Consider the following 25384-nt stretch of genomic DNA (forward strand, 5'->3'; position numbering starts at 1 on the left):
ATCCTGGATGCTGCTTGTCTGATGAATGTGTGTTTAGGCCTAGCCTCAAGTTAAATTATATCTGCAACATTAAATCTGCAACATCACAGCTCACTGGATTCTCAACAGGTATAACACTGAAATTGCCAGAAGGCTGTACTTTGGTGGAAGACCAAACCAGTCCCCAGATCCTCCACTCTGCATTTTTTGGAATTTGTCTGCTTGCTCAAAAATGTTCATGATTGATCACAGAGCATGTGCAGCTTCTCTGTGCCAAACCTCCTAAATTGATTGAAATAGATAGTTCCAATACAAGCATATATATAACACAATGAAATACCCCACAATAAATAGTGTGAATGAATGGCACTGACAGGAACTGATGTGCTTATTCCAGAGCACTGTACAGAACTGAGTATATGCCACCTAGAAAAGGTCAAAAACCTTAAAATAGCTGATGTCCACAAGCCCATCCTCTCCCTCAAGCTCTAGAGTTGTTAGGACTCAATTACTGACACACTAATTCCTTACTTCCCATGACATTTTGATGCCAGATAACTTTTGCTGTTTTGTAACTAAACCTTGGAGAAGGCTGGATGTCACACATTTTTATTTGGATTCTGTATTTAATGCAAGTGACAGATGGATTTTTTTTTTCTCAAGCTTATTCCAACATTCTAGAAAGATTTATGTTAAAGACTCACCCAGGCACCTTGTCTCAGAGGTACCAGAGGATCTGGCATATGTGATTTGTTAACTGAACATTTGTTTCCCCATGAGCAATGCATGTCACTTGTGTTCTGAAGCAATCCTTCTTCAACAGTCTGCACCCACTTCCTTCTGATTCATGGGATACACAGCAAGGACAACTGATATATCTGGCCCACTCCCAAAAAATCAGGTCCACAGGACCAGCAGTCTGTGCTGAGGACTTTTCAAGGTCAGGCTTCAAATGCCTTCATGTGGCCAGAGCTTGGACACACCATGGTGCTGGTTTGTGATGCAGAACTCTCCTGCAGGTCAACTTTGCCTCCACCGCACACAGAGAGCCATTCCACAGGGATGCAGTAGAAATTTAAGGTGATGAAAGGCAGGACTCTAGGTGTGCATGACCTGTGGCTGGCCACCATCCCAGGCTGCCAGAGGAGGCCCCTGCATCCATCAGGATCACAAGGAGATAAATGGGAGACATCATGAGGATGGCAAGTGCACAGAGTCATTGACAGGATTGACAAAAAATACCAACCTTGTCCTGAGAGAGCTTGAAAGACCTTATTGGTGGCATTGGCACACATGTACCTGAGTTATCCCACAATATGCAAGAAATCACAGCACAATATCACACAATTGTTATTGTGTAACAACAGTTATCACACAATATGCATAAAATCACAGCACAAGAAATTAAATCCCAGCCTGTATCTGTGAAACAGTTTTTAAGTTTTCAACTCAGAATATAAGAGTCAAATCACTAAGGTATCCTTGGTCTGTGATGGGAAATCTGAGCTGCCCCACACTGCTCCCATCTTCTTACAGCCCAGCAGAAGTCCTGTCCAGCCCAATTTGCTTGAATCAGATTTCAACCTCCTATTACAGTCAGATTTTAAAAGCCTTGGAACTAAAAATCCAGGCTATGCCTAGAATCTCACCCATGTTTTACACAATTTGGTTTCAGTGGTCTATAAATTAAGAAGATGAGCTACTGCCTGAGCACTCCCACCACCCCACAAGATGATCCTGTGTTTTGAAGACCAGCCAAAGATAGTCAATACATGCTCCCATGTACTTTCAGATAAAATCTGTAATTTTGCATTGACCATATACCACATCATTTTAGAAAATAAAATAAATACTGTTCCCCCTCAAAAGGAGCATTCTACATGGGAGAGGACATTTATGCTTTCCATAAAACATCAGCACCTGTTCACCCTTCTGTGAATGAATACACAGTGAAAAAGCCGTGATTGTTGCTGTAGTATCTGTTGAACCTTTGTTTTCCTATTGCTAAATAACAACCAGGTAAGATTTTTCCTCAAAAATTTTGCTTGAATCAACTACACCACAAGCACAAACTCAGTCTGTGTCATTTGACCACCAGTATTTTCAGAAAATGTCGTATTTCCTTCTAGAGCAAAGCTCAGTCAGTAAAACATTTATTTAGTTGACAAAATCAATGAAAACAATTTTGAGCAGTAAAGAAATCCTAGCTTAAAAAATAAGCAAACCAAGACCAACTGTCCAGCTGCTGAATACTTTATTCTTTTTTTACTTCATACACCTGAGGTCTTAAGGCTTGTACAAAATATAAAATAAAATCCCAGTATGGTTTTACCAATCTTAAAACTGCAGCCTTGTATTTTTTCATCACTTATTGTAAATATAAAGAGGGTAGGAAAATTGCCAGTGTATCTACTGAAAGCACCTAACCTTTTGGATATTATGTCATTATTGTTGTCATGAGAGTTGACTTCGATGATTCAATTTTTTGAAGAAATGCCAATTTTATTACAACTCTTTCAACAGAAATGTGTTCCCTTTCAGGGAAAAATTCACTGAGAAGTGAACTTCAAATCTTTTTGCTTTCTCACGCAGAAAAAATGCCCACTTTCAGTTCTACTGCAGAGTGGAAGAGCCTGCCTTTGCCTCTCCCACAGTTAATAGGAATGCACTAAACAAAAGGCCACAGAGAGAAACAGGAGGAATCATAAAAACACATATTCAGACTACCTATACTAGCAAAATTCAACATAAAATACACGTTGCCGCCCCAGCTGCGACAGGGAGTGCAGCAATGTGAAGAGATGAACATTTGGGTGGAATGTAGGCAGCAAATCCTTCTGTTGAGGAATGAAGTACACTGGCATGTAGAAGGGATATGGCTTGCAGAACCAGGTCCTTTGAGAAGCTGAGCAGCTTTTGCAAGATGCTATCTGAGGGTACCCTGCACCGAGGGGTGGAAACCATGAAGCCCTCAGACAGCAGGCAGATTTAGGTCCCAAAATGCAATATAAAACATATTTGCTCCCCATTAAGTGGCCTGGGAGCTTGCTTTGGCTTACTGCTTTTTCCCCAAGCATTTGTTGTTAAGTTAATTAAGCACTTTAAAATAACAGTCTCTTACTTTCCAGAGACTCCACACAAATACTAATCCGTCTTCGTCTAAAGGCCAGATTTTCTGCAAGGGCAAATCAATACAGTCTCACTGATTGAGGATCTGGCCTTACAAGTCCATCAAGCACACTAAACCCAGCACAGTAGGGCAGCTCTCTGGATTACTGTCTGAGGGAAATCTGGCAATTCAGAGGGAAGCTGTGTTTGGAAGTGCTGCCGTTGTTCAGTGGGCGCCGGGCAGGGCGGCCTCTCCCGGCGTCAGCTGCACGGCCACGGCGGCGTCGCCGTCGCTCTCCTCCAGCTTCAGCGCCGCGTTGTCCCGGCCGGAGCCGCCCGGCTGCGGCAGCGCCGTGGGCTCTGCCCTCCGAGTGGGGATGAAGCAGTACAGGGTGAAGCCCACCATGATGACAACAAAGGACACGAGGTAAAGGCCTGAAAACTGCCACAGCAGAGAGAGAGAGACGCATTAAGTCTTGCCTAATGTGAGATACACGCCAACGCTGCCCTTGTTTCAAGAATGTGAAAGCTACCCTTCCTTGTAAAAAATATTTTAATGAGGATTATCACCATGAGCTGGATTCAGGCCTGAAAACCAAAATTCAACAGCTCTATTTACTTAAAGACTTGGGCCACTGGCTGATTTTCTCTGCACCTCGCTCCCAAGACTGTTGGACAGGGAGTTCCCTCAGGTCTCTTAACAGAGAGAACAAATGGGTGTGAGCACAGTCACACTGAATGAAAGTTGCTTACACAGATGAATACTGAAACACACTCTACCCCTAGGATAATTTTGATCCAGCACATGCAAGTATTTCAGGGTCTGGCAAGAGATGAATCTCTGTGCTATTGCAAGTCACCAGAGCAGCTGGTTCTCTGCACAGGTCTCTTAACCATCTGCAGGGCTAGGTGAGTGTTATTGCTGGATCAAAACCAGTTTGCTCTCTATACCCAACAGGTCCTTGAGGGGACAGAGGCTGGGGCTCCTTTTACAAGATTGGCATTGGCAAGCTATGAACAGTGGTGAAAGCTAAAGAGTACAAATTGTAGAGGCACATCAGGCCTTGTTCACTTTCCTGTTAGAATTCCAGTAACTGCCAAGATCCATCCACCTTGACAGAAAGACAAATGCTCACTTCAAAACACCAGATTCAATAATACCAAGTGTTGAAGTTATCCATAGTCAGGAACACTTTTCAGCAGTTTTATTAAAATCCTCCATATTCCCTTTATCAAACCACACTGATTAAACACTAGGAGGAAGGACACAGCATATCCTACATACCTCTGTCAGTATTCTCTAACTTCCTTAGCCTCCTTAGACATGCTTGAAAAATACATTCTAGTTTATCAGGATGAAATGAATGGCAGGACCTAAGCAGTGGACTCTCCTCCAGAAAAGACTGAAGCATCTACAATTAAGGCATTGCAATTCCTAGCTGGCAGACACTTGGCTTGCAAACTCTTGGATGGCAATACACATAAGGAAAAGCAGCCTGAAACACAGTGGTCTTGTGTTAAGTGCCCTCTCTCCTCACCTTGTTGGCTGCTTGCTTGGAGGAGACTGGACTCAAGTGCTGGCCCCACACAGGAGGAAGCTCTGAACTATCCCAACAAAGGCAGCAGGATCACCTTCACACCCTTCACTGACCTGTTCCCAACAAATGGGCAGAGCCTGAGGCTGTGTCCATCCACCTGCACAAATTCTCCAGCCTAAGGCCTCGTGTGCAAAGACCTGTTGCTGGGCAGTCACAGGAACTCACAGTGCAATGTGCACAAGGCTGGAAGTGTCTCTGATCCTGATGAGTCAGTTCCTCCAGGAGTGGCTACAGCCACCAAGGCAGGGTGCCAAAGCTGTTGCACCCTAGCTGTGACTCAAGGCCTGCCTGTTTTTTTGCATTTATTGACACAGGTGAACATTACCCATGCTGCTCCATCAGCCCTATGCTCTTTTTGTCCTTTCAAGGAGAACTCAGTGGTTTTCTCCTTTTTTTTTCTTTTACGTTTCAAATATTGCAACAACTTTATTGCTTCAGACACTGATTTCAGTCATACTTTGTGCAGCTGATATCCTCATTCCCACTGCTGAGCCTGGAGTACTTTAAATATTACTGGAGGACTGTATCTCCATCTAGTGTCTTTTGTGCAGTATACTCCCTTCTAAGCAGTTTATACAACTGATGCATGTGAATACCTTTCTCAGTATCTCTTGAGGGATTACAGGTATCTACATAATGAGTTCATTAGGAAGCACAGCAAGGATTCATTATGGAGTAAAAGGAAAAAAATAAAAAAGAGTGTAAAACAGGCATGAAAAATTCGCATTTCACTCAAAACAGACTTGGCTGGGGCCAGAAAGTTAAATGCATTAGCAAAACACTGTGCACAAGTCAAAACTTTATCAATTCCTGGGCTAGTCTCTGCTGTAGCCACTGACTGTGATCCTCCTGTTTGTTTGTTTCAGGCTCAGACTATGGCAATTTAGAGCTCTCCATGGTTCTCTCCACTCTACAGCCCAGCCAAGCCTCTAGCAGCTTGTTGTGAAATATCATCTGATAATGGGGAATACAGAGCAATTCCCTGCATTTTGGCTTGTAGTTCTTTTTAATCCAGCAAACATCCTACTTGGTTTCTTTGCCCCATAGGTGAAGAAACTATATAGTTAACTTGGCAATAACATTTTCTACTGCTGAGAGCCATGTCAAAATTAGGCTCTCTCAGTTCATGGTTATCTCAGATAACAGATGAGATAATAACTTATCTCAGATCCTCTGATCTTACTAAAGATGTGGCATTATTATTGCTCCCCTTTTTGCTACTTCATTGTTTCTAACCCCAGATGCAAGTTCCTATATCAACACAGATCTGAAGTTCTCTCAACACAATCCCAAAGTCCTCACCTACTCATTTTTCCTTTTGGTACCAGAATACCTCACTGTTAGCAATTATGAGATGGCCTGCTCCCCGAGAAACCTCTTCCCAAAATAAGCTAAAAACCCAAAAAATAAAAATTTAATATATCCCTTCCAAAGCTCTTCTTGATCTTCACTATTATGAATATAAATTTATAATCACTTCTTGAGTTAAGCTATGTGGGTGCCAAAATCCACATTCGGAAATGACTCAGAAAGGATTTAATTGTTAGACAATAAGTGTGGTTTGCTTCCTGCATTCATTTTTAATGGATGCTTTGTAGTTTGGAGCAAAGACTGGAACTCAAAACAAGGAGGAAGGCTGAGCTAAGAGATTCCTGAAAAGGAAAATCTAGCTGCTGTCAGACCCTACCATTACCAGACTCTGCACTGCCTTCATTTTCAGAAAACAAATCTGACCTAAAAGCTTCAGGCTGAAGAAAAAGCAACCACATGGAATAATACAAATTAAGTTCCTAAGCAAAGTTCACAAGCTTCTCACTCTCAAAAGCCCTTCCAGTCACCAAGTGGCTGACTCAATTACTCCAATTACTTTAATGAGCTAGGTTCTCACAAGTGATTCTGGATGAAAAGTGGAGAGTGGAATGAAATCCTTTTAGCACTGTCATTTAGCCTGAGCAGACACCGTCAGAAATATTTTAGAGCACAATAAAAGTAACTGCCTTTGGAGAGTGTACAGAATAATATATTTATCTGTATTGTTTCAGATCCTTAAGTCTCCCCTTAGCAGCAGCCCTGAGAGAGCCTGATTCTCATCTCAAAATGTTGGTAATGAACAGATTAAATTTCTGAAAGAAAATATTATTTTCTGAAAATCAAACTGGTCCTCTTTCAGACACCAAATGCCTTTCAGGACAGGGAGATTCAAACCCTTTCTTTGCACACTTGGAGTAATGAATCAGGCCCAACATACCGTTCCACAAAGGGCTTTCAGTGAGAACTCCATTATTGCAACACCTCAGGAAATTATTTACCATCTCTTAACATTAACTTATTCCTTCAAGTGTGAAATGGTTTGAAAATGGCTCTCTGGCTAATGGTGTGAGGCTCTGTCATTAACTAACAGGACTCTTGCTGACTGACACCACCAACAATGAATGACAGAAGAAGCTGCAGAAATGTGCAGGTGCAAACCACTGTTCTGGGGCTTTTAAGAACATGATGCTTTGTTTATAATTTGGAGTAGAAACATAACTGAAGGAGTGTGAAAGTGAAGGAATGAATGTACTCACCTTGTACTTAAACAGGAACAGCCCAAGGAAGAGACTGTAGAGATCTGAAGTCAGAATCCCCAGGTTGACAGAAGTTGCACTGGTAATTTTAATCACAACTGGCATGAAGCTGTACAGCCCAAACATGCACAGGGCAAAGCCTGAGAACAGCAGTGCTGCAAAACAAGGTGACACATTACTCCTCAGGCACAGAACTGTGATTTTTATAGAGCACTGATATTCTCCAGATGCTTTAAAACAAAGCATTTTTAACTCCTAAAAGATATGGGAATCTGCATGTAAGAGATGCATGGGAGATTACCATGTATTGCAAGAATTACAATATCTATACAAGAAAGTTCTCGTTCATTCCTACATAACATAAGAGCCCACTGAAGAAATTTATAGCCACACCTCTTGATAATGTTTAGTTCTGTTCAGGTCCAAATGTGTAAATTTTTCCTGTACTTCATTTTGAAAGGACAACAGAAAAATATTCTTGAGATGTTTCAACAACAAACAGTAATTAAACAGGTTTCATTTTTACTTATTTCAATTTATTTTGAAAAATTATTTCAACTTATATGTAAAATGCAAAACCTGTTTTAATGTTCAATCCTGCAAACCTTCTTTCTTTGCTGAGCTGCAAAGTTTGAAGAAATAAACTTGTGAAATATAATATTAATGCTGCTTTTTATTCAGAGAAAGAAAAACCCCACCATTCAAAGCCTACAATATTATAATTTTACAGTGTTCTGTAACATCCACATTATTTTTTCATACACATACCAACTTTCCAGCTCCACTGAATTCTCATTACCTCCTTATGTTCCACAATGGCTCTAGAGTTAGATAAAAGATACAATATAGTAAAAAAGGAAAAAAATCATACTCAGATAGACAATTTAATTACCAAATATATAAGAAACATTTTGATCTATAAGCCATTCATTTTTTTTTGTTTCAAATTTTACTGAATGACACTAGCTCAAACATCTAACAGGCATGAAAAAAGACATAAAAATTAAAGTGCCTGAAAGTCAAGAGCACTATCATTTAATTTTTGTGCCTTTTTCACAGGCGTTTTAATCCTTCAGCAATTCAGTTTTATTTGATATACCATGTGAGGAAATTATTAACTATAATGATGAGAAATTAGGACTATGTAATTCATTTGATAGACTTAAGTGCATCTGGTCTGTTACTCAAATGTGGTTATTTGTAAAAGTATACATGGCTTAATTTTAAACTTGAGTTTATTATGGAAGATCTCCTGCTAACAATTATTTCCTAATCTTTTCCACAGAGAAACTTCTTTAAGAAATACATTCCTCTGAACAGTCCTCAGTATACTGAGTGTCCTCACAAACATCAACAAAATCAAAAATACAGCCAAGTATCCTATGTGTTCAATTGCAGGAGTTCAGCTTTAGAACTGCTGTAATAAGAGTAGTGCAAATAAAAAGGATATAAAACAGATCCTGATCAGCAACAAAAATCAATTCAAGTGGAAGGATTCCCATATAGGCTAAATACAGATACAACAAAGAATTCAATAACATCATTTTAGAGTATACAAGCAATCATCTGTAGTATATTCTTAATTAGTTTTAAAATAAATAGATCCTTACAGCTGTAGACCGCTGATAACAGTCCCAAACAAGCCCACCATTCCTAGAAACTCCACTCTGCTCAGATTTTTCACAATGTACTCCTCACTCACATTAGAAATGGCATACAAAGAAGCAGCAAGAAGCACTAAGACATCTCCAATCACCACGTGACTACCTGTACAGAAATATTAATCCACAATAAGGGTAATGCCACAAACACTTTTTAACTTTCCTTAAAAAAGCAAGCAAATTTATCTGGAACATCTCTATCTTCCTAGCTCATTCCAGGGGGAGGGGGAAGGAAACCCTTCCTGTGTGTGCAGAGGGCTGTCTGAGCACAGACTCTGCACCCTGCAGTGTGGAGTGAGCTAAACCCAGCATTTACATCTCATCCCAGCCAAGACATTGCTGTCATCATCTGGTCCAATCCTACTTTTGCTGAGCTCAGGCACTGTAGGGAATTGAGCGAATTCCCAGTTAGAGATGCTCTCTGCATTTTGAGAACACTGTCCCCACTTCTGCAGGAAGGCCTGATTCAAGGCTTGATAAAATTCAGTCTATTGATTTTGGAGGGGCCTGGACTCAGCTTCAGGTTTATGACATGTCCTAAGTGGTGGTGCCATGTGTCTTTCTGCAATGTATTTATAGTGCAAATGGGACTCCCTGTGCTACCATCACTCATCATTAAATGTCTCGGTGCATCAGCTAAACAGCAAGAGGATGACTGCTGTTTAAATCCTTCCTTTGGTTTAAAATTTCCTTCCCTAAGCAATCAGTAAGAAAATATGCCTAAAATACAAGGGTAAGCAGCAGTAAGGATTCCCAGGTCAGCAAATAAAGCACAACTTCCTAATGTCTCAGGGAAACATTCTTCTCCCTGCAAAATACTTGTACCACATAGCAGCAAAGCTAAACTTCAGTTTGTCTTCTGTCTTACCTACAGTAAGGCCCCAAAATAACACCACCCAGTCTTATTTCTATGCTGCCTGATGAAGGCAATGCCCTGAAATTTACCTTCTCTCATAGCCTCTGGCTCTGAAAATCCAAAATTCTTATTCAAAATAAGATCACTATGATATGGGATGATTTAGGCATCTGTCATAGAGAAGACAAGACCTGCCCTTATCTGCACCCAGCTGGCTACTGGCCCCAGAGCCCAGCCTCCCTTGCTGGACCAGAGGTCCCAGGAATCCTGGCATCCTACCCCACCTCCTCTTAAACTCCTGTAGTAAGTCCCTGCTTTCCAGGCTGTGACCTTGGGGACATATGGAGCATTTCTGTTGGGTCTGCCAAAGAAAACTCTGAGACATCAGCTGCTGTGAGCAACTTTTTTGTGTGGAACTTGTACCCAGAGAAAACTGCAAATCAGAGAAGTCTGGCTGCCAGCAGGTTGATAGTGTATAAACAAGACAAGGTTTGCAGGGAGAGGCAGCTTCTTCTGTTAAACCATCTCACATGACAGTCAAAGCGAACAAGCTTTCAGGAATGAGACTTTTCATCACATTGTCTAATGAACAGCAGTAAAACTTAACATAAGCAGGGATTTTTTTAAGGTGGTAGAAATATCCAAACACACAAGCAAAGAAACTGCACAGCTCCCCATAAAATCAACATCTCCTCTTCCTGTACAAGAAATAAAAATAGCAACATGTTCTCTTTTAAAAGATTACTGTATCTGAACCATCCCTCTGCTCTTCCCCCCCCCCCCCCCCCCACAATAAAGGACTCCTTACCTTCACCTTCTGGCCTCCCTGCCAAAATGTTTGCACCCACCATTGTTGCCACACCCAGCAAACAGATGACAACAGCAATAAAATGCATCAGCTTGTATCTTGCCCCGAGAAGGAACCAGGACAAAGCCATCAGCACAGGAATCCCAAAACAGTCCAGGAGCTGTGTGTACAGAAAAACTGAGTTAGAAACCCACCCCAAATCTGGACTGCAACATCCTGAAAGCAAATGCACAGGATCTTACTTCCAGTCATCAGATGTTAAGGAAAGAAAGCAGCTCCAGTAATTTGTGTAAGAGAGGGGTGAGACCCACATTTCACCATTAAAAGCATTTTGCAAGTGAAGGAGGAGCTACAACAGGGGTCCATTTTCTCTTGGTAGGAAGGCACTGATTTAGAAACTCCTCTAATTATGGATCTAATCAATCTTTACAGCTTCACAAATGAATGCTAAGATGTGGCTCTGAATATGGAACTATCGATGGTGCAAGTAATCTGATTTTACACTGACATGACTGTGGCAAGGACCTGACCCTGCAACTTTTGTGTTTGATGTTCTGATTCATCTTTTCATTCTTTATTTTTCCTGCAAAAGTTTCTGTGTATCTTCACTTCACTGTTAGACTCACCCACAGAATCACAGAACTGCTTGGATTGGAAGAGATGTTAAAGTTCATCTAGCTACAACCCTCCTGCCATGGGTAGGGACACCTTCCACTCAACTCCAACCTGGCCTTGGAGATTAGTAGAAGATCCAAGGATCTTCCACCTATTCTCCTTTAGTAAAAGAAGCAGCAAGTAGCTGTGTAGTTAATAGAGATTATACACTGCAGACAGACATATTGTTTTAAAATAACCAAATACCATCAAGACCGCTATGCTAATAATAATTGGTTTAATATTTAATTCAATAAAATAGATTTTGTTTCTAAGCTTGTTGAAGGAAAGAAAAGGTATATTTTCTGTCCAGACTCAGTAGAGTGCCATAGAACTACATAAGGGAATAGCCTACAGCAGAGCATACAGTCAACTTCCCAAAGATTCCTCAGAAATTACTCTCAAATGTCAGCTCTTAAAACTTGGCCTCTTGAAGCCCCAACAAAATACATCCACACCAGTAGGAATGGGGCATAATCTCTGAAGTCAAGACAAGAGCCCACAGTTCTTAGTGTTTATTTCCAGACCCTGCCTGCCTCAGTGCACCCCTGCAGTCGACTTCTGTGCTGTGCCATTGTCCCCAAGGGCTTCAACCAAACTTACTCATATTTTAAGGTAAGTCTGGCTCTACTTATTCATAACTACATGTAGTAAAGCCTTACAAATGTAGTGCTAAGAGCAGTTATTAAATATTAAATCCTAACAGTGCCTCTAATCCTTCCATCTATTTGTCTTTACTCTGTGGATTGCTTCCAGCTTGTCCAGTTTGTAAAGTCTATGAAGTGTAAAAGTATTTCTTCAGGCTATATTATGAGGTGTTACAACTACCTGAGTCCCAGTATGTGATACCAGGTATTTCAATACAACTTTACACCATCGAAAGTATCACACTGTGACTTTCTACCTAGTCACAGGTCTTGTTCTCTATTTTACCTTTAGTGTAGACTCAAGAAAACCTCTAATATTTCCTGCAAATTTGACTGTTTTGACTAATATCAAACAACAAGAAATACTACAAGCATTAGAAAGCAAATTTTTTACACCTCTTCTACTAATGAGTAAACTTCCACTACCCATTAACTGAGATGTCAGCATGCAGCCTTCCAACTTCCAAGCAGTTTTTAAACCCAAACAGAAAGAACAGAAACCCTTTAAAAACCATCTTAATTAGGATGTAAGGGAGTAGTACATAATGAGCTAGAAGCTCTTTCAGTAATGCCAGATGGGAAATTGCTGCATCTGACCAAGAACACATTGTAGAACCACAGCACCATGGTTAGAGGACTTGCACCCAGGACAACAGGAACCAAATGATGAAAAACATACTCTGGTAATCTGTTCCAGGAGACAATTACCCTCCATTACAGACAGATAAAATCAGATTTCCAAATACTGGATCTTACCTTCCCTTCATCTAGTACATTACAGAGCTCTTCTGTACAGGATCAAGATCAAAGAGGTGCAAAGCAGATGTAATACCACAATGAATTGTGGCAATGGAACCAATTAACAGAATTAAGTTTATTTATTGTGGTTTTACAGCATTTACAGCAGTACTGTGGTACTATTTCCAGTAGAGTCTCTTTAAATTCTCATCTTATTCAATTCTAGCCTGTATTTTTAACAGGGAGGGGGAAAAAAACCTGGTAAGATAACCCTGTGATTTGATTTACAAATGTTTTGACTCAACCCACGCTTTGGCCACACTGTTTATAGGAGGTTTTAAAAGGAGGGTAAATTATTAAAAGACATTTTAATACATGGTTAATAAATTATCATAGACAGTTGGAGGTCATTGGTTTGCTTATAATTGCCAGCTTCAGACAGCTTTGTAAGCAAGAAAGCTCAATTGCTCATCCTGCTCATTCCCCACAAGGCTCCCTAAGGGCAGCCTCCAGCTAAGCCCCAGGGGCTCATCCCTATTTTCTCCTATGGAGGTTACCACTCTTCCATCAGCTGACAATCTGTCAATAATTGCCTGAAAAACATTTCTATCTGAATAACCTACAGAGTGAATGCTAAATGTGCCCAATAAATGTTAAAAACATCAAACCACAGCTATACTGCTTGGTTTTTTGCTATAAATCACAGAATTGTTATCACAGAATATCCTGAGTGGAAGGGACCTATCAGGATCTTTAAGTCCAGCTCCTGGCCAATGCACAGGACCCCCAAGAGTCATACCATGTGCCTGTGTCCAAACACTTCTTGAGCTCTGCCAGGCTGGTGCTGTGACCACTTCCCTGCAGTGCTTGTTCCAGTGCCCAAACACCCTCTGGGTAAAGAACCTTTCCCTGATATCCAACTTGAACCTCTCCCAACTCAGCTTCATGCCATAATAGGTGGCCAAACTGCAGCACAGTCAAGTCCTGCCACAGGAAAAATGGACACTGGCAGCAAGGAGTATCCTGGCACTGCCTCAGCCACAGCCAAACTGTTGTGGAACAAAGTCTTCTCCTGTATTTACTGAGAAATGAGAGCTGCCATCCCACTGTTACCACCTTAAAAATCTCCAAACCCCTCCTGAAAAATGCTGGTATTTGATAACTAAAGGGAAACCAGTTCTGTCTGTGTGTGCATGTGTGAGAAAATACATGGAAGTTCCTTGCTGAGCTGAAAAAAAACTTACCTTTGAAGCTACATTTCATAGTGGAGAGCTGAAGCTCCAGCCAGACAGCATTTTAACAATGATTACACTGCATTTGGGAAGGTGCCATAAACCCCTGAGTTGTTTTTATGGTCCCTGGGCATCCACTCACAGCCAGTACTGCAGACAGGCCATCAGGCTGGGTGCTCTGGACCACAGATACTGATGTAGCTACAAAATTGCTTGCCAAAACAAAAAGAAAATGCCTTACACTACAGAAAATCACAGGCTTTTGTTGTGGGTGGTTTTTTTTCCCTGTATATAATTTCTGACAATGATGAGAAATTGGTGACTTCAGAGAATGTGCAAGAAACCTCACGGCAACAGGCAATTGCAAAAAATTTGCAATTACTGAACTGATACAAAGCAGCATCAGTCACAAGGTTACCAAACTGGAAAAAGGCTCAGAAAATACTTGAGTTTTTGGCAACAGTTTTTGGATAGGACAATCTATTATAGCTATTCTTTCTTAATTTCTATGAAAGAAATCATGGGAATAGCTTTACTACTTCAGAGAGCTTGGATCAAAGTCCTGGCTTGTTCAGCTGTAAAGTATAAGGTCAAGCAGTGTCTCACCAGCTTAACTTGATCTTAAGACTGAAACAAGTGACTCTTAAAACTTTGATTTCTAAGGCATTATTTGTAAGGAGATTGAAGGCCTAATGAGTCATAACACATAAGTATGAAGTGGAAATGTGACAAAACAACCCAAGAGACACAACCAGTCTTCAGTAGTGCAAAGAAAATTTACTGCAAATTCTCTAAAGGGAGCCCCAACTGCAGGAATTTATTGCTTTACAGGTAATTCTCTTAATTATTAACCCCTATTACTTTGACTCTGTAAAACACTGACACCTCAACACTCCTTCCCAACTAACAGCCAAGTCTTCACACTACTTTTTTTTTTTTATTCAGGTAAGTGGGGCCATGACCCTTGCCACAGATCTCCCCCACTGGTAACAGCAGGCATGAACTGGCACAATCTAGACACACTCCCTGCTTGCTCATGCACCATCCTCTTCTTGCTCCCACAGCAGCTGTGAAGTCACACAGTAAGTTAACTTGGGCCTGACACAGCTCAGTACAGCCAAAGGCAGGATTTACCCCCACTGTGATCAGTGTTCCAAGCCAGACTGCAGCTGGAAGCAGGAAGAAGGCATTGACTTTTCCAGCAGCTTCTGTCTGTGTAGTGTGACAAGGAAACCCCAGCTTTAGCCCTTCTGTTTGTAGAGTTCTTACAAAACACAGGATTTATCCTAGTGCAGCAATGCAGCATCAAGCACTGGTGTTGCAGAGGATGTCTACTATCACTTTATTTGTGCTGATTTTCCCTCCAGCTCTTCCAGAGAGGGCCCTGAACTGCCACATCCAAAAGCCAAAAGGCTGGTCCCTCACTGCATGGGCAGGAACACCAGCTGACATTCAGTGTTCCTCATGGATGGGGTTACATCTCACATCTCCCGCCCCTTCTAGGACCAGGCAAGAGATCCACCTCACTCTTATCAGCAAGGACCTGCACTGAGTGACTGTCACCTGGTCATAAATCTTTATTTTGTGTCAGGATAAAAAACTGAGTGGCTGTCAGCAAACTCTTAGAAGTGCTTTTATCAAAATAATTAGGGTTCAACTCAAGAGCTGGCATAGGGTAATACCAGCCAATCTTCTCTGCTTCCTGGAAAGGTTATTCATGATACAATATGCTCTTCTCTGTACTGCAGAGAGAAAATAGATACTGAGAAGTTCTCTTCAGGCTTAAAGAGCTTCCATGTCTGTCCTATGAATCTCATTTTAGCAACCATTCCAAAACTGTAATGAAAGCAACACTTCAAAAAGAGAGATCAGTCCTTACCTGCACACTTGTGAGGGTTGTGTATTGGTAGGCTCTTACCATCACGTAATTGGCTTCAACATCAGCCAGTGCCAAAAAAATATACTTCCACCACCTCTGCTTCAAAATCTGCCCAAGACTGTCACTGCCTGTTTAGAAGAAAACAGCAGTCAATATGTGTTTCTTTCCAACCAAATGTTGCATGGGAATTTTGCTTTTTAGAAGCATAAATAATACCAAGACTGACTTTGCCCACCCCTGCTTAAGCTAGAATAACAGGAAACACAGCCTGGGAGGAGACAATGCAAATGGTGAAAAGCACAGAAATTCTTCCACATGAAGCAAAACACAGCAAGACTGGAGTTGTCTAAAGAGTAAATTAATAAGAATAGGAGGAATACTACATAGCCTCTGGTAGCAAAGCGTGATACAATAAAGCTTATTTTTCCTAATATAACATATGACTTCAAACCAAACAGATATGACATTACATCAAATTAAATGCACATTTAACCTATGGAATTAATTGCCATGTGTTGCTATAAAGTAGGAACTTGAAAAAGTAAAATGAGTATTGCAAATTCTGAAAGGAAAATGCAGAAAGAAAAAAAAGATGAACCAGAATCTCCCATTCCATATTTCACATACCAGTCCTAAATGCCAGCATTGATGTATAAACTAGAAGCAGCAACAAATAGTTGATGAAACTTTGCAACATTGGAGTTTTCACGTGGAATACTTCTGTCAGGTACTGGCTTGTAACAGCAGTACCACAGATAAACAAGGAGACCACCTGGCCCAGAATTACAGTTTTCCAAACATACCTGTGAACATTAAAGACAAAACAGTAAGCTTAGAATTAAACATTCAAGTTTCTATAAAAATGTTCTCTAGTTCTACAGAAAAAAATGTCATTTTTTTAGACTAACACTTTATTTTTTTTTAATATTCTCTACCAATGTTACTTGATCTACAAGTAAGCAGGGTTTTGTGTACACAGGTCTGGTCTGACCTCAAGACAGCCACATGAGAAATGAGGCCAGATCAAACTACCAACCATGGAGACTGAAGTTACTTGCAAAGACCTTCAAACATGTTACCTGGGCAGGCTCTACCCAACAGCAGGTCCTATCCTTATTAAGCAGGTTTTGAGTTAAATCCTTTGTCCTTCTCTGAATTCATCCTGACTTAGGTCAACAAAGGTCTACAACACAGAGATAAAGCACGACTATCTTCAGCCTCGTCTGAGACCTGAGTTTTAGCGAGCTGAGACCTTAAGATGAGCAGTGCTAGAGAAACACAAAAGTATTAATGATAAAACCAAGTAACAGCTCGTTTTGGAAGGATGTTGAAAGATCATCTGGTCCAGCTTTTCACAGGAAAGGGAGCACTACTTAGTGTCCTGTCCAGATGCATCTTGCCAGTCCAGTGATGGGGACTCCACAACACCCCTGTGGAGGCTGTTCCAGTGATTGCTTGTTCTCACCTTAAAATAAATCTTTCTTATAATAAGAATAATAATTATTATAATTAATACTTATTGTGGATTTTTTTCAGTTCTATTACATCATGTTTTGCTGCAAGTGAGGACAGAGTTAAGAATGCTTTTTGGGTAAGATCACGTTTGCATTTACAGTTCTTCTTCAGTCCCACCCACAGCCAGCAGGGAAATAAAAAGAAAAAAAACAAGCTTATGCTCTTTTAGTAGAAATTATTCATCTAATGTAAGATGAACTATTCTAGATGCTCCTAGACAAACAGGGGCATGTAACTCGTTGGTTGGTTTTGGTTTTTTTTGGCTTGCTTTTTCTCTTGCCAGTGGAGATGTGCAGATTTGTACCTCCCCAGTCTCTGCACATGCACAATTTACAGTGACCTGTCTGTACAGGTCTGCCAAGTTCACATTTAATCTCTTTACTCTTAAGACTACTCATGACAATTTAACTGTCTGCACAATTGATTGTTTCCACTCAAATTAATCGAGCAAGAGAAGAAAGGACCCCATTAGGATTCTGCATCTACCCTGTGCCCACACCTCTCCACACTGACTTCTGGCAGGACACCCATGTGTCAGGCACAGCACCTGAGAGTAACACTGGCTGTTTTCCCAAGGTGGGTGACCCCAGCACAGTAAATACCAGCTCACCCTGCTGTGCAATTCAGCTGCCAGGCAATGAGAAGGGTGTGCTAAACCCGACTACAATCATGCAATCAATCCCTTCTTTTGGAGGGGAGGCATCTTCCTTGCAAACACTCTAATGCACCTGCATGAATCCTGTTCTCAATTCAGCCTGACACCAAGCTCTTCTGACTTTGAAAATGCTGCTGGGCACATTTTTCTCTTCAAGTCCATTCTAATGTGACAGCAATCTCTACAAAGTCCAGCCATGCTGCACTTCCAAGAGATCTGAATCCATGCATTACTACAGCTTCCCTTGCCAATCCCAGGAATGGTGCATATTCACACTAATTATTACATATCATGTAACAATCTTGTAAGGTACTATCCAGTCTCATCTAAATAACTCTTACTGGTGTATGAAAGAAAAACATTCTCATTTCTAATCAGATTTCTAAAACACATATGGGGGGGTGGTGGGTGGTTTTCATTAAAAACAGCTGGAATAAAGATTGAAGCTACCTCAATTCTCTTATAACTGACTTCTTTTTCCTTTCTTAATATTGTGGTCAATGGTCACATTGTGCTATTTAGTGAGCAAATCAGACACATTCTGGCTAATTATTCCAGCTGATGCAGAAATATATTTTATGATCATGTAAGTAATTTAGTCAGTTGCCAGTAGAACAAATATGATGTAGGTTAGCTAAAATTTCAAGCAGGCATTGGTGCAGATTCCAGGTTGCCCTCTGCCAGCCTTGTGAACTCTGGCTTTTTTGCAGCAGGTAAAATGACAGAAGACGCACTGAAATTCAAAGTAAGATACACTTCCTTTGTGTAAACCATACAAAAACAAACATACAACATACAAAAAACATTTGAGGCATTAAAAAATAAAACATATACACTTTTTATTATTTAAATAAAGATTCTTGCCTCAAACTAGCAGAAAATTTTTTCTTCTTCACCATCAGCACACAAAGAACACAGCAAGCCTTCAGCAGTTTATTGGACTAAAATCAAGCAGCACTTGGACTAGCTGGGAGATGTGGAGGGGGAGATCAGACATGAATAGAGGCATGACTGGGCAAAACAGCAATTTTACAGGAGCACAGCCTGTGTGCTGCACAAAATGAACTGTACTTGTCAATACACTACCAGGAGAGGTCAAAGCTGCTTTGGCTGGCAGAAGCCCTGATCTGGACACAACCTCCCCTTCACCCACCTCCTGGGTGCTGCCCCAGAGAAGGGCAGAAGCACAGGCAATACCACCCCATAAGCTTGTTTAAGGAGGCTCATTTAATACAGACTTCTGTATTGTATTTTTGTCAGGGATATGAGTTGCAAGAGCCACAGCACCTTCTCTACAGCAAAGGCCTGGATTCTACATGCAACACTCTGGCAAACTGGATAGTGACCAGGTTCCAATGAGAGGGTAAAATGGGGAAAACCTGCTGCCATTCAAATTTGTAAACATTTGTGAGCTGCTTCAACCATCATTGACTGAAAATAAGATCCATCTGCCCTCCTGCAGTGGAGTAACTCCACTAAGCTGATCCTCTACTTTTCTAATAAGTGAATTTCCCCAGACTGAAGTATTTAAGGAATTATCTCCTTGCATTATTTCTGCATTTGGGAAGAGAGGCAGGTCCAGAACCTCCAGAACTGTTTCCTTTATGATTACTGCCCTAGCAATCATTGCTATTCAGTTAACATACGTCTTGGCAGTGTTGCAGCATTTACTGCTACAATTACAAAGCAAGCAGGCTTCATCACGCCTCATGCCCTCCTCTATTTTTGTCTATTTTATTCCAGGGAGTTTTTTTTCTTGCCTGAACAGATTCAAAATGTTAACATCAAAAAACACACAGACTTAGTCCACAACAGTGGAAGGCTGCCTTCAAAAAATGCCTTCTGTGAATCCCAAAATGCTCCATACCTGGCAGCTTTCTCAGCTGTGTGTAAGGTAACAGCCTCTTGCCCTGAGTGCTCCCCAGTGCCAGGTGGAAGCCTCAGCAGGAAGCAGCAATGGTTTCACCCTCACACCATTTGCCAAAGCTTTAGAGAAAGTATCACCACGCTCCTGGCATGATGCACTGTGAGCATGGGCTCGTAGCTTATCTTAAAAAATATGTTTGGTCCTCTGTAAAACTTGAGAGCAAACTTTAAATCCTACTGTTTGCATTTTGCAAGACAATTTCTCCTGAGAAAAATAAAGACACACGTTTCCATTCATTTTGGTATGGATATGAGTATTGATGACAGTGACCTTCTTAATAATAGATCAGGTTTTGAAATATATTAATTATTAACTTTTCCATGCCAGAACTCAATCCTCTCTGCTTTTTTGCCATTTTTATTTAATGCATTGGAAAGGACTAATTCACTTTAGAGTCTTGGATGATGCAAGGTAAGTGATCTGAAAAGGCCTTTAGTTTTATAGTGGGGGGGAGGGTTATTTTTGGCTTTTAATGCTTGGTAGCAAGCAAGTAATTACTCCTCCCCTCCCTTCAGCCACCCTATCTTAGCTTGCTGTATCTATGGCTTTGAGCAAAATTAAAGTCATTTTGGGATGTTTTAGAGCATGGAAGTTTGCCACAAATTGGTGTAAAGCAAACACTGAACAATGTGCAGCTCCCAACACCATGAGAAACTCAGGCTAGCTTTCCTTGGCCCTATGTGAAATGCAGAAAAAAAATACACCAAGATACTAAAATACAATCAGAGTCTATACTGGAGGAAGTCAAAGAAAATTTAGTAAGACCACAATTAAGAATGTTACTGGCAATATGTTTACCAAATCCTGTAATTTTAATGTGAATTTTTAAGTTTTAATAAATACAGCTTTTCAAATATTCATCTTATTTATGCCACCAACCTAATACTGATGTGGCAAAGCCTGGCAACACTGTGCACATGCAGAGTTTACTTGCACTTAGCTTTAACTACTGAACCATTCCTAAACAAGGGAGAAAGTGATCTTTTAATTTCAATGATCTCACTTTTTCATGCTAGCAGTTAAGTGAAAATGCAGATTCAGACCGAATCCATACTGCAACATAATTAGAAATTAACTAAGAACAAGAAAATATACTTTTAAAAACTAACATCATTAGAAGTTAGTTTTTCCAGGTTCTGCTTTGAAATTGATATCAAATTTATTTGTAAAAGGTAAGAAATAGAACAGCACCAGAGATATATTTTCTAATGATTCTACTAAAAAAAAAAAAAGAAAAGCAGGAAAAAAATCCACAACAAAACCCAGACTCAGCCTAGTTTATTATATACAACTGTTAAACCTTCCTACGACTCAGAAAGGCCTCTAACAAAACTGAAGTGGCTGAGCCTGCTGTCACCTGGAGGAAAAAGAAATAAAAAATATCAATTCAGTGTGTCAGACAACACTTTGTGTCCAGTGAAAGTTACTGATTTTCTTTCAAGTACCTTCCATGGACTCACTTTGTGTAGCCCTTTGGCAAAACTAATGGCATAGGTGAGGTTACTGAACAACTCAACAAGTCTTGCCCTTTGGGTCTCTCCTGACAGGAAGGAGGAGTGAAAAGAGAAAAACTTATAAGCAAAAGAGAAAATGAGGCTTTGTCTACTGGACTAAGGCTCTGCTTGGCCAGCACACACCATCACGTACCCAGCAGCCAGACTACAGCTTATGAGGCTGGCAGGAAAGCCAGCACATCCTTGGCTGACAAATCTGATGCACTAACTATTAGTGACCAAACTTATAGCTCAAAAAAAGCCTCTTAAACAGGGACTCTTCTTCTCCCCTAGAGGGAAAAGGAAGCTGTAAATGGCCTAGAAGTCTAAGGATGTAGTCCTGCTGTCCCGGAAGGTAGTGCTTCTGAAGTACCAGTTTGTCTGCACAGATTGGCAGATTTTTCTCCACAAGTTTTCCATGCTTAACTAGTGCTCATATTTCAAGAGAAGTACCTGAACGGGTGTCTCTCATAGGCTGATTCACAGAAGGAAGAAATGGGGATATTGGTCCTTCTCGACTCCACACCCCATTTCAGCTATTTTCTCCTATTACCACTGCTATCCCCCATCCTTCATAATGATGCTGAACGAAGACTACAAAACAGATAAAGTGCAGGGAAGAAAATGGAAAACAGAGGAAGAAAAATATGAATACACGTGTCTGTGTGTGAGAGCACAGTCCTACTCCAATAGTATCATAAATGTCACTCCATTCGCTAATTTCACGCTCAGCCGAGGCGCTCCGGAGCGCGCTCGCTCACAGCGCCCGCAGGCTGCAGCCCCTATCAGAGCCGCCCGGGCTCCGTGAGCCGGCCCGGCCGAAGGGTGCGGGCTGTGCTCAGCCCCCGGCCGTAACCCCGGGCCCGCTCCGGCCCAGCACGCTGCGGCTGCCGTTGGCACAGAGCGGCCTCCGCATCCCGGCGAGAGCGGCGAGCGCGCTCCCCTCTGCTCCCCTCTTTCCCCGCTCGGGCGGGCGGCCCGGAAGCCGGCGGGCGGGGAGGCCGGCGCCGCGCGGCTCCACGTGGAGGCCGGGGACTCACCATCTGCAGAGCTTGGCCGCGAGCAGCGCCAGCGACCGGCGCTGAGCGGCGGCGGCCCCGGGCGATGGCTCGGCCTCGGCAGCATCACCAGCAGCGGCGGGCGGCGGTGCCCCGGCAGCAGCGGCCGCCTCCTCCATGGCGCGGCGCTGCCCCGGCCCCGCGCCCGCCGGCGGCGGGCAGGCGGCGATGGAGGGCGGGCGCTGCGCAGGCGGCACCGGCGGAAGGAACGGATGAACCGCCGCGCCGGGACAGCGGCACACTGCTCCCCGGCAGCGGCCGAGCCCGGCTTTGTGCCCGCCGAGGGGCCGCCCCCGGGAGGGGCACGGCTCGGGCTGGGGCGGGCGATCGGAGCTCTCCGGTGCTGCTGCTCCGGCCCAGCAGCTCCCTTCAACCGCTGGGTCTAGGTGCTGTAAGTCACGCCAGGCTGGTGTTGCCGCTCTCCCGCGGGGCTCCCCGGCAGCAGCCCCGCCCGGTGCCCCGGAGCGGGTCCCTGCAGCGCTACTCTGCCCGCATGGAGCAGCGGCGGGCCGGTGTGCGGGCAGCGCGGGCGCCTCTGCCAGTTAGAGCAGTAACAGTCGCTGTGCAGCCTCCCTCCGAGCTCAACCTCTGCCCGCTCCCTGCGCGGCCTCGAGTCCTCTAACGCCCCAACTCCCGCTTCTTTGCTGCTGCTTTCCCACGCCGCTGGATTTTTCACATCCTGTTTGTCGCCACCCACATCTCAGGGCAACTCACCTGGAGAACTTGGTGACATTTTGCATACTTCGGTGGGTTTTTAAACAGTGCTTCTAATGATGTATGTGTCACAGATGATGGAATTGAACCCCCGAGGTGTCTCCAGGAAGAGCAACCTTCTGCCCTCATTGGGGCAAATATTTATCATTGTCCTCGCTGAGCCGGCTGAAGGGATTTTCTGCCGCAAGACGCTGTTGGTCTCTACCCTCAGCTTTTCACCGCAGCCCGATTTAATCTTCCTGTCCCTAAGAAAACATTTTTTTTCAGACGTTTTTCTCTGTCATGGTTCTCTCATTCAAATTGTGTTTATTTCCCTATACTACTACTCGAATTCATCCTCATAGGATTAGATTCAGGAGAGTCAAAGAGGCACTACTGTGCCATTTTCAAGTTATCTTTACAATTCCACGTACCTGTCATTAATGAAATGAATTTTAGTCTCCCCTTTCCTCAAGGGCTCAGGCTTCAGGAACCACTAAGGTATTGACTACATAGGAGAGGACCCCAAATGCCCTCTGACTCTGCAATAGTGTTATGTTAATGGTCATTATGAAAGAAAAGTTGTAAAATTACGTATTTTAAAAGCATTAATAAATATGCTTCTATATTTTTAATATATGTATCAATTTCTTTATTACACTGAGATTTTATGCATTTTTCCTTCACTTTTATAACAGAATAGTTTACTGGTATTTGAATTTTGAATTCCTAACCCAATAAAAATCCTGAATAGAAATCAATCTGTCAAAATTAGTCTCAGTGTTATGATAGTTATGAATCAGGTCATGCATGTGATTATTCACAACCTAAACTAACAAAAAGATTAAAAGAAGCAGACTTATCAGACCCTGTGTATTTGGTAATTTCTGAGTTCCACAACTGTGGTACTACTATTTTCACATTTAATTTTGTTCATCCTATGTCTTCAATCTGCTGACAGTTTTCCAGAGATGGGGAATCATGTCTTTGGGGCTCTTTGTCTCAGTTTAAGCTCAGTTCTTGGAATTCCTTGCTACATGTAGGCTGCAGCAGCCTCACACCAGAAAGACACTGCCAGGCCAGAGCTTTACCCTGGAGCTGCTCAGCTGCAGAAAGATTGCAATGCCACAGGGGTATCTATGAACTCTAAAATTATGAAACAAAATAAAAAAAATAAAGAGTTTAAACAGGCTGGGATGTCTTTTTAATTTAAATTTTAACAACAACAACAAAACCAAACAAAAAACCCAGCAACAATAACTGTTAAAAGTGCCATCTGTTAGAGTTTGGGGACTAAGTTCATTGCAAAGTGTAATAAAGTTCGCTATCACAGGCAGTTTTTATGGCTCATGGACAGCATGGCCGTGAATGCAGAGATATCTTCATTCAGCCCAGAACCAATATTAGCCCTCCCCTGTGCCACCCCACCAGTGCAACATGGCAGTGTGTGCCCTTAGGGCTCTGAGTCCTCTTTCAGAGACAGAAACTCTACTCCTGGTGCTCTACAAAAGTGATTTCACTGTAACATAGTCTACTGTGTCTTTTCCAAGGTGAGTGAAATCCCTCATAATGATTCTAGTTTATCTGCAGGCAGGATGTGTTTGAAAGCTTAATAGGCCCCTAGACTAACCTCCTTTTTGACTAAGAATTTTTAGCAATAAATTTATTGATTTCTTTAAAAATTAATTATTCATATTCAAAAGTTGTGTCTAAAGTATCAAACTGTTTTGAAGTGCGACTGAAAGGAACTAAGAATCCAAATATTTCCTATAGTTGGATATCTCTAGAATGGGTGAAGGATAACTCAAAAGTACCAGCATAGCTTTTTTTGCTGCTAAAAAAAAAAAAAAAAAAAAAAAGTCAAACTTTTGAGCTAAGGACAAATATAAGAATTGGCAAAGCCATAACAAATAAGAGACAGACATAGCTCTGGTATCCTCATCTGCTTTCCACTCCTCTTTGCTAGACAGTTTCATTTCAGTGTGTCTTATCAGGCTGTTCCTCCTGCTGAGAAAATCACATTTGAATAGGTGATGAAAGCAGATAATGATAAGTCAAAATCTGAAACTTGCAGAAGTGATTCCTTCTAAAATGCTGAGCATGCATAATGTCAGGGTTTTTTTGATTGGAAGTATATGCACCACTAGAGGTCCTTCATGGTCAGATTATGTTTTCCTCCACAGCATTTTAGGAGGGTTTTTGCTATTCTTTTGTCCATGGTATATATAAGAATTATAATTTCTAAAGATATTTATTTTGTTTAATGTATTCAATTCTTAGAATAATAGATCACTTTATTGTGATTAAGCATTTTCT

General features: G+C 41.8%; 1 protein-coding gene across 1 annotated transcript; it reads right to left on the reverse strand.

Moving 5' to 3' along the window:
• Positions 1–2216: 2216 nt before the first annotated feature.
• On the reverse strand, positions 2217–22874 carry SLC35F2 (solute carrier family 35 member F2). Its single transcript, XM_079311995.1, has 8 exons — positions 22358–22874; positions 16355–16530; positions 15728–15855; positions 10578–10737; positions 8863–9019; positions 8021–8073; positions 7253–7407; positions 2217–3529 (listed from the first exon to the last, which is right to left on the reverse strand). The coding sequence occupies exons 1-8, from the start codon at positions 22492–22494 to the stop codon at positions 3314–3316; spliced, it is 1182 nt and encodes a 393-aa protein (XP_079168121.1). The 5' UTR covers positions 22495–22874; the 3' UTR covers positions 2217–3313.
• Positions 22875–25384: the final 2510 nt, after the last annotated feature.

The sequence above is a fragment of the Erithacus rubecula genome (assembly GCF_903797595.1).
Source record: "Erithacus rubecula genome assembly, chromosome: 1".
NCBI lineage: Eukaryota > Metazoa > Chordata > Aves > Passeriformes > Muscicapidae > Erithacus > Erithacus rubecula.

Bases quoted from the DNA above. Each gene is read 5' to 3' on its own strand.
- SLC35F2 (XM_079311995.1), bottom strand. From the start codon at position 22,494: ATGGAGGAGGCGGCCGCTGCTGCCGGGGCACCGCCGCCCGCCGCTGCT. The intron at 16,531-22,357 runs GTGAGTCCCCGG...TAATGTTCACAG, and splicing joins GCGGCCAAGCTCTGCAGATG to GTATGTTTGGAAAACTGTAA. The intron at 3,530-7,252 runs GTGAGTACATTC...CTGCTGTGGCAG, and splicing joins TGTTCCTGTTTAAGTACAAG to TTTTCAGGCCTTTACCTCGT.